The sequence below is a fragment of the Ambystoma mexicanum genome, chromosome 11 (genome assembly GCF_040938575.1).
Source record: "Ambystoma mexicanum isolate Mex_15411 chromosome 11, UKY_AmexF1_1, whole genome shotgun sequence".
In the NCBI taxonomy this organism is placed as follows: Eukaryota; Metazoa; Chordata; class Amphibia; order Caudata; family Ambystomatidae; genus Ambystoma; species Ambystoma mexicanum.
This window is the reverse complement of record NC_090934.1, coordinates 1,404,686,886-1,404,701,253: the sequence shown is the minus strand read 5'-3', so window position 1 is coordinate 1,404,701,253 and position 14,368 is coordinate 1,404,686,886. Positions and strand designations below refer to the sequence as shown.

General features: G+C 46.8%; 1 protein-coding gene across 3 annotated transcripts in view; it reads right to left on the bottom strand.

Moving 5' to 3' along the window:
- Positions 1 to 14,368, bottom strand: part of ADAMTS17 (ADAM metallopeptidase with thrombospondin type 1 motif 17) — a 1,111,828-nt gene that overhangs the window by 938,308 nt on the left and 159,152 nt on the right. For all 3 annotated transcript variants that reach the window (XM_069625034.1, XM_069625036.1, XM_069625035.1), the window contains exon 4: positions 4,032 to 4,204. In XM_069625034.1, coding sequence (XP_069481135.1) covers positions 4,032 to 4,204 — 173 coding nt within the window. The remainder of the gene's footprint in view (positions 1 to 4,031; positions 4,205 to 14,368) is intronic.

Genomic DNA, 14,368 nt, shown 5'->3' with positions numbered 1-14,368 from the left:
ACAGGACTGGGGCGGGCAAACAGCAAAAGACTGACACATCAATTAATCATTATAGAACGTGCATAGACAAGGCAAGCACAGCATTCAGGGAAAGACACAACAAGCAATGCTTTTTAGTGCCTCTCCTGCCAAATTTAAGGCCGCATAATGCTTGCCTTTCCTCATAGGGTAATGATCAGTGATTAATTGGGGAGGGGCGTAAAAGATTTGCACGAATATGTGGGGGCGGCTGAGCATGGCAAGGGAGCTTAAACCGACCTGGTGGGATTCGGGGGGGGGGGTTCTCTGTAAGAGAAACGTTTTGTTTCATTGTGAGATACATGGTGAATTGTACAGAACATGATTCTGTGCAAAACCTGGGGGAAAAGCCACACAGTTTGCAGTCGGTTCTGTAGGGTATTTCAAAAAAGGGTAGCAGGCGCTCCTCTCCAGAAAGAACATGGCATGATAACCTGTTCTGAGATGAGAGTTTGCAGCACACGCTTTTTGCTCACTGTACCTTTCACAGATGGGAAATATCCATTTGCATATCAGTCTTTGTACCGCCCACATGGGTAGTCCAGCACCAAAATGCTATGGCAATTCCTCTCTAAACAAGAGTACCAACAGCAACCCCATACACGTGTTTCAGCCTTGTTGGGCCTCATCAGTGAGGTGAAGCTGTGCCTCTCTGAGTACAGTGAGCAGGGAGACCACGTCTGGTTGCCCCCAGGTAACTCAGGGTGACCAACCCCAAGTTCCTTGCAAATGCTTCAAAAAAGGTAACAGGCGCTCCTCTCCAGAAAGAACAAGGCATGATAACCTGTTCTGAGATGAGAGTTTGTAGCACATGCTTTTTGCTCACTGTACTTTTCACAGATGGGAAATATCCATTTGCATACATGTTCCGTAGGGTAACACATTAGCAAATCCAATAGTTGCAAGTCTCTAACACTGCAAAGGAACATTTTCCAACATATTTTCATGATGACTTTTCCCCAATATATGCCAGTTTAAAAAATGTTTTCATGCTGGCTACGTCTATGATGTCTGCACCAATATATGATGATAATACCATATTAGAACATACTACTGGATCTGCTAGCAAAACATGGCAGGCTACAGTGTTGGCTTTACCCTGGTTACCAGTAAAAAAAAGTACCATGCTACAGTAGGAAAACATGTCCATACTGACTGCACCAATGTATGCCACTACTGCCACGTAAGAAAATTCATGTTGGCCCGTAAGAATATTCATGTTGGCTATCACCCCTGGATGCCTAGTGAGGAATGCTGTGCCACAGTAAGAAAGCCTTTGTATGTGGTCTTCCCAGGAATCAGCGTTTCCGTAATCAAATGATATGATATGAATTTATAACGCGCATATATACACAAGTGTTTCAAGGCGCGATGTTATCTCAATTCCTTTGGGGCATTAGCACCCAGTTCCTCAACCGTCCTTGTTTCCATTATCAACCTTTAACACTTTGCTTTGGGTTTCAACACTCAGTTTCCCAACATGCAATGTTTTGGTTATCTGATGTCTCAATACACTGTGTGATTTAACACAAATTTTCCCAATATGCAGCATTTTAGTCAAATGCTTTTGTAATTCACTGGGAATTTTCGTTACTGGTAAGATTTTCCAGCCCATCTTCTTTCGGCGATCTGTTCGGCACAACTTGTTTGTGCTTGGTACCTGGTCCCCGCTCCACATTGCTGCTGAGCCCATATCCCTCTCAGGCGTTTAAAGGACTGTGGGTCCCTTATTTATTTATTTAATCTAATTGGTTATTTATAACGCGCTTAATACCCTGAGGTTTCTAAGCGCGGACCCAGGGATCAAACCTGTGTTTCTCCGTGTTGTCTTGCTTCCAATGCGAGCGGGTTGGCCCTGAGCTATCCACCCGGCCTGAGGGCTCTCAAGAGCTCCTCCTGGCTTTTCTCGTTCATGCTCCACTTTCACTCATGACCTTGCATCCAAGGTCAACTGAGCCTTGTGTTTGGGCCTCCACCCTCGCTGGCCACGGGCTCACGCTCCTTCTCCCAACCCTCGGTGGCTACGGGCTCACGCTCCTTCTCTGACCATGAGAGTTTACTATGAAACCTCGAGCACTGCGAGACAAAGAGCATTCTTTCAAATAATTTGGGGGAAAGTGGAAGCACAGACTTCGGAGGACAACACTTGCTCAAGCATTTTTAGATAGCCACCCCAATCCCAGAGTTGCATTGGGGAGGAATCAAAAGGCTCGAGGTCTGAAATCACCATTAAACTGCTGCAGGATGTCAGCTCTGGTTGGATGTGACATTAATGAGCTCAGCGTCTATGAGTCTATTCCTCTACTCTGATTCTAATCATCTAATTGGATGCTGGTTCCAGCTAATTCTGGAAGTCTCTGCAAGTGCATCACTAAGCTCACAATGTTGAAGTAGCTCAGTGGGATGTAGCTTCTGGCTTCATGGTCTCCGGGATGCCAGTCCCAGGAAGGTTGCAAACGGCATGCACTAGTCCCAGGTCTCCCAGGAGACTAGTATGATGCATTGTGGGGAGGACGGGGGGGTGCCTTTTGGCTGTGTGTCATCTTGATCCAGCAACCCATTTTCAGTAGGTTCCCACACTAATGTTCCAGTTTCAGCTCTCCCAGGAAACTGGCACTTGACTTCAGTGTATGTAGTTCCATAAAATGCATATGGTGCGTGCTGGGCGTTCCAGGCAACTGGCACGGTGCACGGCGGCAAACGTAGAACTGAAAATGCATATGGCCGTCAGGATCTTCCAGTAGAGTGCATTGTGTCTTCCATTGGACCAGTACAGTGCATGATGGGGGATGTGGAGAGGACACGTACAGATTCTGTGTGCAGGTCTTGTGGTGAGCTGGTATGGGGCAGTGTGGGAGATGTAGTGATTTTATCTAAGGCATGCCAACTGTCTGTTGATAAAGGCAACTTGGGAAAATTGATCAGGCCTCCCAGTGCTACCCGATTCCACCTTCTGATGGCCACCGACGAAGATCCTGACACGCACCTACTTATCCCAGAATCCACTGTGGCTCACGCATTAAGCATATCCCGCGTGACGAGGTGGTTTATGCGGCACTAGCCTCAGAAAGAACAATGGCGGACTAGAAATTAACGAGTGAAACATTACACCCCGCCCAATTCTTTCCAAAAGCCCTCCTACTGGGCCTCCCATTGGTTGAGAAATAATTATTAGGCTAGGGGCATTATGGGAAGGTTGGAGGGAAGGCGGGAGGGGGACAGCATCAGGGCACGGGGATGGTTGGGTTCTCTCTCCACCCATTGCCTTCCAACTTTACAAGATGGACTCAAGCATGGAAGGAGTCTCGACGAAAAACCAATGAAATTATCGCAAATTCTCCTGGCACCACATGAATGTGTCTTGGCATGCCACAGTCCTTTTGTGATGTTTTCCTCTCTTTCTTTATTTAAATGCAATACAGTAGGCTGACTTCAGCCAGACCTAAAAAGAACAGCACCGCAAAGTGAGGCAGACTCAAGAGAAGTGCTGTCCCAAACAGGACTGGGATAAAGATGGCTGTCAGGTTCTTGCATCTTGCAGGAGAGCACCCAGAATTCTCATCAGCACACACCCGTCCTCTCAGGAGCAAGCACACGTGAAGGGGTCAAGAGACCAGAGATGGGATAGGCCTGACATACCTGTGGATTGTACGGCTAACGTACAATCCTTGGTCAGTTCTGCTGCAGGCTGTGAAGGTCATCAGATGTGCACATCAGGCAAGACTATACATCAGGGTTGTCCAACTCCGGGTCTGGAGGGGCGTAATCCTGATGGGTTTTCAGGATATCTCTCATTAATATTGATGAGGATAAATGTGCATACAATTAGAATCATTGCATGCAATTTTATCTCATGAATATTAATGAGGGGTATCCTGAAAACCTGGCATGGATCCAGGCCTCGAGGCCTGGAGTCAGACAACCCTGCTATACTTCATAGTTCTACTTGGCCAGGAAAACTGAAGGAGGAATACAGTGCCAGGTGGTGTTGTTAATGTCCAGAAAGTACTCACCATGTTCATGACCGTGAGTATGAACCTCTGGGCCGCCTCTGCGCCGTGGTACTGCACCATGTCCGAATCCGCCACCACCAGCGTCTCCACCGTGTACTCGCTGTCGGGCCGGATGGCGTTCCTCCGCCCTCGCCAATCTTTCGCCGAATCGACTCCCATGGCCTTCTTTTTGGCTGCAAAGGAATTGGTTTGCACAGTTATCGATAGGCACGAGGTGCGGACGCTGGTGGACATTGAGGGTGACACAAGGCAATAAGGTGGACCACAGGGCATTCACCCTACTCTAGCTCTGGCTATCCTCGGGCCAGGCTCCAGGCTATTCCGTGAGGGGCTTCACCGGGCGGCCTCCTTCTCCGCTGCCGCCAGACTGGGCTTTCAGCAGAAGGATTCTGAGCGAGAACATAGTCTGGACGACACGCTGAAAGCCAGAACATGTTTTGGGTTCTAAATACTATTTAACATTCCAGCAGCTGAAAGTCAGACGTGCAGGTGTGTGCCAGACAGAAAACACCTCTGCTTTGCCACAGGAATAAACCGTGGTCTTAGCCCCTGCTTCCCGTGGTGGGAAACTGTTAAGCGTTTTGTGCACTGTGAAACTATTAAGAGGATACCAAATAAAGCATTGTTCTTCCCCCCCCCCCACCGTGGAATGTCCTGGCTCTGCCTCTAGACTAGATCTTGACTGCAATCTGTTATTGCCAAGTCAGACCACGGTTGCAGAAGGAGCTATGACAGAAAGAGGAAGCTGTCCGTTTGGGCCCAAAGGAAAACACTGCTGTTCTATACAGTAACCCCCCCCCCCCATCCCATTTTACATTTGAAAATCACTTTAAAGTACTCTGCCAGTAAGTGCATGGGAAAGAACTGCCACAGGGAATCAGTGCAGCTGATGACATGAATTACTAGGACTGGCAAGTGAGACACAATCACTACCTCTACATATAGTTGTAAAGGAGATAAAAACACATCAGCTTATTTTTACACAACTTCTCTGATGAGAAGCAAGGATCCCCATCCGAAACAAAACACCCCTGAGATGTCTTTGAGCTGGATCTGTGCTTTTATGGAGATGCCAGTTATATTTTAGAAGACTTCTGAGAATTAATGGCTTTATTGCAACTGTAAACCACCTGCTCGTATAACAAAAATGTCTCCACCAAATATGCCTTCAGCCACTTGATTTATAAGCAATATGTGTGTCCTTGCACCTGTTCATTGCACTGCATTCATGTTAAAAGCAAGCACTGGCAAAGCGAAAGGTTCAGGCAGCAGCCACGATACTCTCAGGCACTGACACTATGTTTCCAGCTATTTTGCCATCTTTATTTATTTATTGCATTTGATCATACGCCCAAACCCTTGGGTATCACGGCGTAAGTTGCACGGCGTAATCTTGCGGCTGAGTAGTGCCGTTGTGGCAGTAACTGGAAAATGGCCGTCCCAAGCCTACACAAAAGCCAATACGGTTGCATTGGCCAATGTTTTTTGTAATGTCAGCTGCTCGCACAAGGCCAGCCATGGATGTACGAGGGTCCCGATCAGGCGGAGTTATCCCACTTCCGCCGATTGGCCTTCTCAAAGTTCTGTTAGGCAGTCAGCTCAATCTGAAATGTGTCATTGTTTGGTTTACAAACGCATAAAGGGAAGTGACCCGAGAACACACGAGTCCTAACATCCACTTCCAGGGGCGGGCACCCCGTTTGCCCACTTCACTATTGTAGAGCTGTCCTGACATGGCAAAGTACGTGGAGGCAACCCGGGCACTAACACTACTTGTGCTACTAAGACCCCATGCCCAGAAACTGCTGGGGTGCACCTTGCAATCCGCATGCGCTTGTTTTGTAAATAGCTATTGCGATTTTATTTATTTATTTATTTATTTATTTATTTTACTTGGTCGTATAGCTATAAAAAAACTTTTGACCAAAAAAAGCTATACAAATCCTCAGACATAAAATCCATCAAATACATTAAAATTGAATTCTGCATAACATACATACAACACTTAGACTTCATCCTTGACAAAAATCGTCGATATTAATCAATTCAACCAATACATCCGGATACGTCATCTATCGTTATTGTTTATTTGGTTTTCTAGTGCCTTGCGCCGAGGCGCTTTACACAAATTAATACATTGGTCGGTTAAATGTAATGACGACCATCTATAGCAGAAACAGACAGAAGGAAACAGAGAAACGAGAAGAAAAGAACATCAACTAAGAAAGAAATGTGAATTCATGATCCATGAAAACAGCCAAGATGCGAGTCAAGCAGCATAAACATTGGCAGATAAAAGCACCCCCCTCCCCCAAACAAAAATTAACAACATTGGAAGGGAGCGAGTCTTAAAAATACTGAAAATCCAACATAATATTGAGACAGAAGCCACAAGCCAGGAATCCTGGAGGTTAAAGTAAAGCAACGTACCCTCGGTCTGTGGTGTGGTGTTATGTACACACTTTACTGACTCCATCTTTCGTGGCTCTCTAAATATGGGCGAGTGAGCGGTTTTGGGTGACTACGGTCTACTGCACGCCACAAAAGGATGAATTCACACTATGTTCTACTGTGATGTCATGTCTGGAGGCTGCCTGATCTGCAGGGGAATCAGAACTTCTCCAGACAGGCCTCTGAACGAATAGTAGAGCTGGGGCGGGGTCAGTCACTTGTGACTGACTATGCGAGTCGTGTGGTCATTTCTCATGCTCCAGCCACTGTGGCGACCCTCCCAATTTCTGTGCACTCTGTTCCACCACTTACGAGGTTCTGCAAAAGCAAGGAAGGACTTCAAAATAGCAGTCGCATTAAGTGTATTTCCAACAACTGGAGAAATCCCAAGAAAACCGATTAGGACTAAATAAACCACAGTCGACATCTTGTTGCTGGATAAATTGAGGCTCCAGCTGGCACTCAACTTGGACTGTTACAGTGGGCAATGCCTGAGAGGGCAGGCCAGTGTGGGCCGCTTTCGTGTGCCAGTGAAATGCACTGAGTATCTGATAGCTTTAACCAATGTGCTTAAAAGTGGGCAATTTGCCACACATTTTCTTGAAAGTGCATCGTCGGTTAGCGGTCAATCAGACACTTCTTTTGTTTTGTTTACAGTGCCCAGGTCTTTTTGTGTTCCACTCCAACCCTCCCTGCCAATGGGCCTAAGATACCCAGTCTAAGGCTTAGGGTCAATGAGGTCCCATGAATAAAGTTGAGATTGTTTTTTTGGTCATTACTGGAAGAAAAAGCACTCCACGTGTTGCACCCGAAATGCTTTTCCCATGTGCCAGGCATCCATTTGAACTTCGTGAATTAATCTCCCTTAACGAGTGGCAAAAAAAAAGCACTCTGGTCCAATAGAACATCACCCACACCTGCCTGGATTGGCCTGTCAATCGACCTGGCATGGGTGAGTTTTTGGGGAGGAGGTGGTCCAATACCACCCTCTCACCATTCCCACAGTGAATTATAAGCTAATGGGAGGGAGGCCTCCACCGCTGCCACACCTTGCGGTATGATATAACATAGAGACTCGTCCGCATAAGATAACCCACAGGCCCGTCAATAGACACCATTTTGTTTCACGACAGACGCCGTCTTTTTCTAGGCCCAGAAATCATCCCTCTGTAGAAGTCCAGCTCTCCCATCCCCAGCGCCCTGCACAGACAGCCGAAGGCCCCGCCACCCTCCTTCTCTGCCAGCTCCGCACGAGCCTTGTTCTCACGGAAGTCCAACCATTTATTGCTGCAAACGGTTTAACATCACTTCCCCAGAATGTCCTTTCAGCTGAAGATAGAAGCTGGCCTCTGCACTAGTGCCCATCCATCTCCACAAAAATGCTTATGTCTAATCCGCCCCCACTTTGGCAAGCCAGGGACCACCGGTTCCCAACCCCTTCTGCCTTTCATGCCAATACCCATCTGACCCCCTCATACTGACCATTCCAGAACAGCACCATAGATATAATCCCGTATAGTTGTATATCCACTCCAAGCCACAACATGTCTGTTTGGGTCGTGTACCGCCAAAGAGCAGAAATATTAGATCAAACTCTTAGACTGGGACACCTGGGAGCGGGACCCTGGTGTCCATAAAACTGCATGTACAAAGGTTGGAATGCCAATATATAAGCCCATCTCCTCTTAGTACCTCCATTCGTGTAGGGTTTTTATGTCTGCCATTATTCTCTTGTTATCAGTCTCTGTTGATTAGCTTAGTCAGTTAGAAATGTTTCATACGCTGACCTGACCTTCACCGTGGAGACGAGCCCAGCTGACCCTCGTGCCACCAGAACGACAGGGAAGCTGCAGCCAATCCAAGCCTGGCATCCCCTGTAGAACAAACTGTGCCACACGGCCCCTCCAAACCGCACCCGGAATTTGTACCTAAATTATTTTGTCATTGATGACGATTTTTCCTTTAATAATGTGCTGACCGTGTATTGTTTAGCAGAGCGCTCTCGGGCAGCAGAGTTCTTTGCTTACGAACTTTATTTTATATAAAGTTTGCTATCCTTGCAATTTATCTCATAGTCCCATTACCTGACGGGGTGTGTCCTAATTATTTGGTCTATTGGAAAATTGCGTGCTCGTTGGGTGCCCACCTTCAGAGTGAATACATTTCAAATGCGTGTCATGGGACCTGGCCCGCAAGATCTGAGAGCCACATTTCCAGGAACTCAAGTACTTTAGCCCTCAAATATATACACCCACCAAAATTTAGGATTGTAAAATAATTTGAGAACAGGAGCTTGTAACAAAACCACTATTACCCAGAAGGCGAATTACACACATTGCAAAAAACTTCTGAAGGATGGGAGGCAGCGTGAGACCTGCAGAGTCGGAGGCTTAACCCGGGGCCTGCAGATTACGCAGGGATCTCTGTAGCAGGGTCATTGACCTATTGAGCTGTTTTGCTGGTGGCCATTCCTTGATTAGGATCTGACAGGTGGATATACAACGCCAAAATGCACGCAGAGAACTGCTTGAGGGGAGGAGTGCCTTCAAAATCAGGAACCCGCCTCCATATATGTGTCTGTGTGATGGGCCGCTTTGTTGAGGTGTGATTCCTTTAATGTGATAGTTGGGTAATTCCAGCAGGCTGGCGATTGGGGGTTGGTGGAAGGAGGCAGGCAAGGTTGCCTAAGCTTGCAGTTGGTTCAATATAGGACTGGTTCCCTGCCCACTAGAAGCCACTTTGCATAGTAGTGCTGAAATGAAAGCAGTCACCAGGCCCAGTGCCAACATGGCCTCTGCCTTCAACATCGACCCAACGGGTTGCAAAGGAAACTGCAACTTGAAACCGCGAAGGGAATACTCAGCCCGCGCAGATGGATAGTTTCCTAGAAAGAGAGAGGGGTCAAGCGCTCCTTAGCATTATATTGCCATTCCCAAGACTATTTTGCCTTTCTCAGGCATTTTTGAATTCATTAGCCATTTCCATCGCTAACACGTCTGCTCAGAGCCAGTCGTTACCATCTTGTAGTGCTCTATTGTGACTTGTAGTGAACGCTTTAACTGTAGTCCGAAAAAAAATCCCTTACCCCCCAAAAAAACAGATGAGTCGTCTGCATATAGTGGCCTAACCTAGGCATGAGTGACAGAGGTTATTCCAATTCAACTTGTGTGTGATATGGGAATCCGCCGTGCCAAAGGACTAAAAAAAGCACAGGCCTTAGAAAATTGAACTGGCTTCTGTTCGAGGCAAGAAAAAAGTAACTGACTTCTGGTTGAGGCAAGAAAAATGGAACTGACGTCTGGTTGGGCAAAGAACAATGGAACTGACTTTTGGTTGAGGCAAGAAAAAATGAACTGACTTCTGGTTGAGGCCAGAACAATGGAACTGGCTTCTGGTTGAGGCAAGGAAAATAGAACTAGCTTCTGGTTGAGGCAAGAAAAATTGAACTGGCTTCTGGTTAAGGCAAGAAAAATGGAACTGACTTCTGGTTGAGGAAAGAAAAATTGAACTGGCTTCTGGTTGAGGCAAGAATCAAACTTAGACCTGGCAGCCGGATATTAAACACAATCTGCTGCATGTCTGGAAACTGCCTTCATAGAGAAAGACTCACATGCCCGTCTTATGCTGAGCTGTGCAAGATACACCACCCATCAACTACATAAAACCCCCAAAGTTTATTTAGCAGAAATGGGGGGCAAAGTTGCAACTACACCGCATCCATCTTAAAAAGGAAGATAACTGTGAGAAAGTCCAGAGAGCCCTGAAATCATCCTTCATTCAGCAGCTAGAAATAGGGTGCTCTCACTGGCACCCACGGTGGAAGGGTAGTGGTGCACACAGGCAGCTGTGCAATGTGTGAGGAATGTGGTAGCCCTCTGGGAGGCTGGCAAGCTGCTGTCCAAAGTTATCGGTAAGTGGGGATTTCATCATTTGGAGAGTGCTGTGCTTTCTAAATGTGGCGATGAGAATGATGGAACAGGGGTGCAGTCAACCGGAGCTGCCCTCTCCAGTGTGGATGTGTTCTGCTTTGTCTCAAAATGGCCGCCCAGCTGTTGAAGTCGTTCGCTGTTGATATTACAGAAAGTACAATAAATAGCAGGTGCTGGTGCATGTTAATAAGAGCGCTTGAGCCCACTTTGGCCCTTCACACCCATTGATACTGTTAATCAAGGTCAAAGAAAAGTCTTGCACTTGTACTTAATATGTCTTAAATGACACTTTGCCTCTTGAAGAGGGGAAACCTGGATCCTGGGGTCCCTAGCAATCTGAGTAGGCTTGCTATCTCACTGGATACGTAGAGCAAGGATGCAACTCCCGTTCTGGAGTGAGGTCTCTGACCCAAATATAGACTTGTAGCCTATTTACCCCGACAGACTGCCTGGTCCCCGCTGTCATATTTCAGAGTGCCTAGCGATAATCTGACCCTGTTGTGTGTGAGACTTGGAGGGCCTAACAACTGCCACATAACCTGGTGGTGGAACGGGCGCGTTCTGGTAACCGGACTTGCATGCCGGCAACCTTAGGCATAGGAAGAATCTCAAGAGATCCATCCGGTGTTAGGACTAAACGTAGGACAAGACATATTGGTTTTACTCCAAGTAGGTTCCTCTGGCGAACATCCAGTCAGCGTCACCTTATGGAGTACATTACAACAAGCGACAGTGGGATTTAGGCGTTCAGGACACCACAGCGAATGCCTGCCCTCTAAAACCTAAGACACATTGCTGTTTCTCCCTCGTATTCATAAAAAGTACCCAAAAAAAGACTTGCTCCCAGGATACTCGGGGCTTTGGGGCTTTCCTTCACTTCCGAGCTATGAGGACCTGGAGGTCCCACAGACTGGCAAACCCAACCATGGAGGAGAAGCAAAGAGGTCCAAAGGAACCAAAATGAACACCTGACACAACGCATGCCATTAACCCCTGGATGTCTCTTGCCACAGCAGCTCGGTATCGGACAGTGGCAGCTCTCCCATAATGGTCAACAGGGTGCCGACCCGCCACTCGTTAATGAGTAGCCAAAAATAGTTATTACTTGCCAACCCGGTGAGAACACAGAGTGCTTCCTCAGCTATAGCAAGCAGCAAAGAAACACAGTCCTGGGACGGCTTTGTTGTAGGGAAATGTGTTTTTCCTTGGCTTACATTACTCCACCCAGCGCATGTCCAATTGGCCATACAAGGTTCTGACCGTTGTGCTTCCTCAGCCTTGCATGGGCAACTGGGCATGCCGGCTGGAGAACAGCAGTCTCAATTGTGTGTACGGGGGAAACTCACTCAGAATTAGGAGGGTCCTTGGCGCATGCTGGAGGCCCTCTGGTTCCACAGCAACACGGCAGGTACCTGGAAGGGAGAAGTTTTTGATTGACATATCTTCCTGGTCCTGTGTTTGAGATGTGCGGGAACCAGAACACATGCATGCGCTGTATGTGGGAGACGGGATTCCTGAAGCATCATTGGCATACAGGCAAAGAAAGAAACATAGGTATGTGTGCATGCGAGGGGCTGTGTCTGTGCACACTGAGGCCTCCGGGCAAGTTGTGCGTAATAATAAATAAATAATAAATGCGTGTTTGAAAAAGAGGGCATTGCGCCTATTTTATCACATGGGCGCACACATGAATGGGAGAATGGGAGTGCTGTGTGAATGGTGAAGCATGTGGGTGCACGTGTGAATGGGAGAACGAGTGTGCACTGTGGGCATGCATGAATGGGAGAATGGGAGTGCTGTGTGAATGCTGTAGCATGTGGGTGCACGTGTGAATGGGAGAACGAGTGTGCACTGTGGGCATGCATGAATGGGAGAATGAGAGTGCTGTGTGAATGCTGTAGCATGTGGGTGCACGTGTGAATGGGAGAACGAGCGTGCACTGTGGGCATGCATGAATGGGAGAATGGGAGTGTTGTGTGAATGCTACCAATAGCTGGAGTGCCGCTCTAGATGTTTCCCAGCACGACCATAGACATACACCATCCGTACACATGTACTTTGATGTAATGACATCAAACGCATCTTCATAGAGCCGCAAAACACAGAAATCGGGAATCAGTTCCACCACGCCCCCAATAACCGAACTAGATGTGGCAAGAGTCAGTAACGATTGACCAAACGGGTAAGCACAATAATGGATGGCAAATATTGAATCCATGTCCCACGAGTTCTGCAGGAGTTATATACTGTACTTAGTACCAACGTTACTTGCGACACCCCTTGGGCAATTGTAGTACGCTGCATTTGACAAACACTACGTTGTACCTTAATAACATGTCTAATGTACTTAGGCTTATGAGGAGATGGGAAGTTGCCTTGCCAGGAAAGTACCTACGACTCTTTGCAGCAGACATGAGAAATCGCAAGTAAGTCTGCATCAGGAATAGTACTTCGTTCAAACGCCATACCGTAGGACAGAATCACGTTCCTATCGGCACCACTAAAATAAGTTGAAATATTTAAAACGCCCATTATGATCAGGAATTTCATTGAAATCATGTAAAAAATTAGCATATATGGTAAAGGTGTTCTCAGTAGATTTATGGTATCATTATGGATGTTTTTAAAGAAATACAGACTCAGTCCAATTGTGCATAAATTATATCAATGTTGCATAAAATCATTAGGTTCTCATACCAACTCGGATGACACCCAAATCATCTTCTCTTTTCCTGAACTCTCCTCTGATCTCTTTATCAACATTTCTAACTGTCTCTCTGTCATTAAAAATGGGATTTGATGTTAAACTCTACCGAAATAGAGGTGCTTTTATTCCCTGCCAATTGCTCTCTCTCATCTCTCTCATCTCTTCCTATGCCTACCCAGTTCTCAAATGACGCTCACCCCTACTCGTCTTCAGCAAGAAATCCCTGCGTCATCTATGACCCTTCTCACACCTTCTCTACTTTCATGTCCAAAACTGTAACAGCAGCTCGCCTCAATCTCCTATTAGGAAAAACAGACACCTCCTTCCTTTCAACACCGGCACGCATCTCTTAACCACTCTTGTCTTCTCTGAACTGGACTACTCTCCCCAACTAGGCTTTCTGCCCTCTCGACAAGATCACTAACTTCACTACCAGTACTCTCTTAGAACACCCTCACTTCACACCTACTTCCTCGTACCGTCACCAGGCTGCATGGCTTATTATGCAAAACAGGCGCAGATTTAAATGTGTTCTCCTGGTTCAAAAGTCTATCCATGGTAAGGCACAGCTGCATCTCTCCTCCACTATCCAACTCTATAAGCATTTTCGTAATCTGTGCTCTGCCTCCTCGACTACCCTTGAGGCTCATCACCCTCCCTGTTCTTTTGCTCTTTCTCTCTTCTTGCTCCACTTGCATGGAATGCTCTTCCCCCGGACATCCGGGAAACAATCCACACGGATTTGTTCAAAACCAACCTAAAAGCCTACCTCCTGGCCTCTGATTTACCCTCTTCACCTACCTCTCATCTGCCTGCTAGCTAACATGTTTCCCTCACCTCTAACCTGCCTCTGTCCCTCACATCCTCTACCTCCACTCTAGCACTTCACCCATCATGGTCACATCTTGAGCCCAGCTGGCCGCACCACCTACCTGCACTTAAAAGTATCCAACGATGGTTGTCCTTAATCTATGTAAGTCCACTTACGTATTGTCCCCATTGACCTCTATTTCCTCCCTCCACAACCTGATCAGAATGTCCCTCAAACTCACCCCTTTCTAAGAAGCTCACTGCTTCTGGTTAAATCTGATTCCTTATCTATTGTACGTTCTTTTGTGACCAAAAGAGCATTGTTCCTTCCTGTAAATAAATAAATAAATAAACAACGAAGTGAAGAAAAATATTTGTTTGTTTTTTAGATATAGTATTTGTATTTGGTTTATTCATATTGGGCACCCTGCCCTTGGGCA